At 37.2% G+C, this 3,553-nt stretch overlaps 1 protein-coding gene across 1 annotated transcript; it reads left to right on the forward strand.

Annotated features, from left to right (window-relative positions):
* The first annotated feature begins 312 nt into the window (after positions 1-312).
* Positions 313-3,235, forward strand: LOC131027735 (cytokinin dehydrogenase 9). Its single transcript, XM_057957831.2, has 5 exons — positions 313-1,071; positions 1,171-1,298; positions 2,078-2,347; positions 2,440-2,702; positions 2,873-3,235. The coding sequence occupies exons 1-5, from the start codon at positions 381-383 to the stop codon at positions 3,186-3,188; spliced, it is 1,668 nt and encodes a 555-aa protein (XP_057813814.2). The 5' UTR covers positions 313-380; the 3' UTR covers positions 3,189-3,235.
* Positions 3,236-3,553: the final 318 nt, after the last annotated feature.

Raw genomic sequence — 3,553 nt, forward strand, 5'->3', positions numbered from 1 at the left:
AGAATTCTTCCACGTTATCATGACGACCAACAGGATCGATTAAGGTGTTTTCTAAGGCCAGCCACTTAATTTGACTATCAAATTATCAATAAATGTTGCTTGTGTGACACGTCTCTGAGATATGAGAGCTCCGTGGGTAAATACTACTCAAATTTGCTTCTCCGACCATTTGTCTTTTTCCTAATTTATTTGGTATTCGAATATGGCATCCGAGTCATTTGCGCACAAATTTCATATGGCTATTGCTTAATTCTAATTTATTCCAGCCTCCCAGAGCCTACACCTCATCTAGATCAAACAAATAAAAAATAATGTTACAGTGCTTAAGATTCAAGTATTTTAGCTTCCTTACAGAGTGATTCGTTTCAATTCACACCCACATGTGGCATTTTGAGAATTGCATTGGGTCATTTAGTGGGTTAGAGAAGATGAGGAAGACAGTCCATTGGATGATGAAAAATAGAGCAACAATGGTCATATGGGTTGTTGTAATAGGTAAGTTGATTTCAGCTGTAAGTTTGAATCAAGACCTCAACTTGTACTGGCCAAGCTTTCTTTTATTCCCTGCAACTCTGAAAAAATTGCACTTAGATGTGCATATTGCCCCCCATGACATCCAAAATGCTGCCAAGGATTTTGGCGGCCGCCACCATTTCCCCCCTGCTGCTGTTGTTTACCCAACATCTATCACAGATATTCAAAATGTAGTGAGATTGGTTTACATGATGGGGCCTTATTCTAAGCTGACTGTGGCAGCCAAAGGCTTTGGTCATTCATTAGAGGGCCAAGCTCAGGCTGAAGATGGGATTGTGATAAATATGCAGAGCTTCAAGGGCATCCAAGTGCACAAAGAATCAGGGAAATATACAACACCTTATGTAGATGTTAATGGAGGAGAGTTATGGATAGATGTTCTAAGGGAAACATTAAAAGCAGGACTTGCCCCAAGGTCCTGGACTGATTATTTATATCTCACAGTTGGTGGGACGCTCTCTAATGCTGGAATAAGTGGACAAGCTTTCCGCCATGGACCCCAGATCAACAATGTTTATCATCTGCAAATAGTTACAGGTTACTTGGCTTTCTCTTTTTTCTTAGAGCTTTAAATCTGACATACATTTGTGTATTCTGTACTTCCAATGTAGTTGATAACTTCGAATGAATGAGCAGGGAAAGGAGAAATTATGAACTGCTCAAATGATCAAAACTCAGAGCTTTTTTATGGGGCTCTTGGCGGACTGGGGCAGTTTGGTATTATCACTAAAGCTCGAATTGCTCTTGAACAAGCTCCAGAAATGGTAAATTACCTGTCTTTTTATAGAAATGTATCTTTCATCACCTTAGTATATATTCGCCAACATTGTCCAAGTGGAAACACAAAAATATATCCTTGATTGTACTTGTACACAGTATTATAGCTTAAAAGGCAAACCCACATCCCCGACAAAAGTTTTTTTTTTTTTTTGGGGGAGGAGGGGGGGGAGTTGTGGGGGGTTTACACACTTCTACGTTCTGTAACTAATCATCTATGCTTCCTTCCAATCGCGAAGTTCATCCATTGATTAGAATTTTTATATGTCTCCGCTCAATTTCAAATGTTCTAGAATGTCTTGTCTTTGTTTTGTAGGGTATTGAGCTTTTCTACTTTATTTGCTCGTACATGGAGAACTCAAACCCAATATCTCATTCTTCCTTAATTTGTTCCTTGTAAAGAAAACACATCATATTCTGAGCTCTATGTTTCTTTCTCTGTTTCAACATGAAATCTTGGTGTTTATGACGGAAAAATAATGTTTTCTTCATGTAAATGAAAGGTTCAATCATACCAAGTTGTTTAAGTCATGGAATAAATTTGTAGCAAAATTAATAACTTTTTGATAATGAGTCATTGAGTGTAATTCAAAATATTATTGAATCATTGAATGTGGTCTAAAATCTTAATTCAAAAAGATATAATTTAATCTAAAAACCATCTTCTGAATACTGGAAAACTCACACCAAGTAAGGAATAATCTAATCTATTGTTTACTCATACCAACTAAGGAATAATCTAATCTATTGTTTTTTCATCTTGCAGGTGAAATGGATTAGAGTTCTGTACTCAGACTTCAGAGCCTTCACAAGAGATCAAGAATACCTAATCTCGAAGCAGGACGGACCCACTTTTGACTACTTGGAAGGGTTTGTCGCTCTGGACAAGGAAGGCCTACTCAACAACTGGAGAGCATCCCTCTTCACGCCGCAAAATCCAATATCTTTAAGCACCATAAATACAAAAGGAAGAGTCTTCTACTACCTTGAGCTCACCAAGAATTACAACGAGAAGGACAGGACTAACGTTGAAGAGGTATTAAACAAACCAATTTTGACAGTTAATACCGTTATAATTGTCCCGAGTTGAGGACATTATATTCTGACATTTTTCTCATGGTGGTATAGGAAATAAGGGCGCTTCTGGAACCTCTCAGTTTCATCCCTTCTTCAGTGTTTACAACCGACCTTCCTTACATGGACTTCCTCGATCGAGTCCACGCAGGAGAAATGAAACTTCGTTCCAAAGGTCTCTGGGAAGTTCCTCATCCATGGCTGAACTTAATGATACCCAAAAACAAAATTGCAGCATTTGACAAGGGAGTATTCAAAGGCATACTCCGAAACAATAGCAATGGACCCATAATTATATACCCAATGAATCGTAAGAGGTATTTAATAGATTTCATGTTTTTCTTTTTTTCACTTCAATTCTTAGGGCTAATGCACAAACTATATTATCATCATCATTATCTTTATCTTAATCGAGTACATCTTTATCTTTATCTTTAGTACTGGATAGCCATTTCCAATTTAATCGGTATATCGTGTTGTGTTTCAGGTGGGATGATAGAATGTCAGCAGTAACGCCGGATGAAGATATATTCTATCTTGTAGCTCTCCTGCAATCTGCTGTATCGACCCACAACTTGGAATACCTGTTAGAACAAAATGAAAGAATACTTAGTTTCTGTGAAAAAGCAGGAATGGGTGCCAAACAATATCTTTCTGCCCACAACACTCAGGACAAGTGGAAAAAGCATTTTGGTTTCAAGTGGAACAAATTCGTTGAAAACAAGAGAAAATATGATCCACATACGATTCTTTCCCCCGGCCAAAGAATATTTCGCAAGTCCAAAGCCTTTTCTGTATTATAAAATACGTATACTATGACAGCCATAACCATAATCTTTCTTGGAGCAAATCATTACGGTTATCTTATCTTACCGACTGTACAATGAATTTAGTTTTGAAAATTGCAAATTCAATGGGGAATCAGATATTATATTGTAATAGAGACTTGTCTCAACACATATGTAATATATGTATATTTTAACCATGTTCAATTTTGGTGTCCTCTTGTATTACAGTAGTTTTTGTTGGTTTTCAAGGAGGTCCAATAATCTCTCCTTTCCTCCCATGGTTTTTAATAACACGAAGGGACAATGCCCCTTTTCCACTATTAATACTTAATAAGGGGCACTATCTTTAAGAAAAAGCACTCTCTTAATGAATACGCTAG

The sequence above is a fragment of the Cryptomeria japonica genome, chromosome 10 (assembly GCF_030272615.1).
Source record: "Cryptomeria japonica chromosome 10, Sugi_1.0, whole genome shotgun sequence".
Taxonomy (NCBI): domain Eukaryota; kingdom Viridiplantae; phylum Streptophyta; class Pinopsida; order Cupressales; family Cupressaceae; genus Cryptomeria; species Cryptomeria japonica.

Bases quoted from the DNA above. Each gene is read 5' to 3' on its own strand.
- LOC131027735 (XM_057957831.2), top strand. From the start codon at position 381: ATGTGGCATTTTGAGAATTGCATTGGGTCATTTAGTGGGTTAGAGAAG. The intron at 1,299-2,077 runs GTAAATTACCTG...TTCATCTTGCAG, and splicing joins TTGAACAAGCTCCAGAAATG to GTGAAATGGATTAGAGTTCT. The intron at 2,703-2,872 runs GTATTTAATAGA...GTTGTGTTTCAG, and splicing joins TACCCAATGAATCGTAAGAG to GTGGGATGATAGAATGTCAG.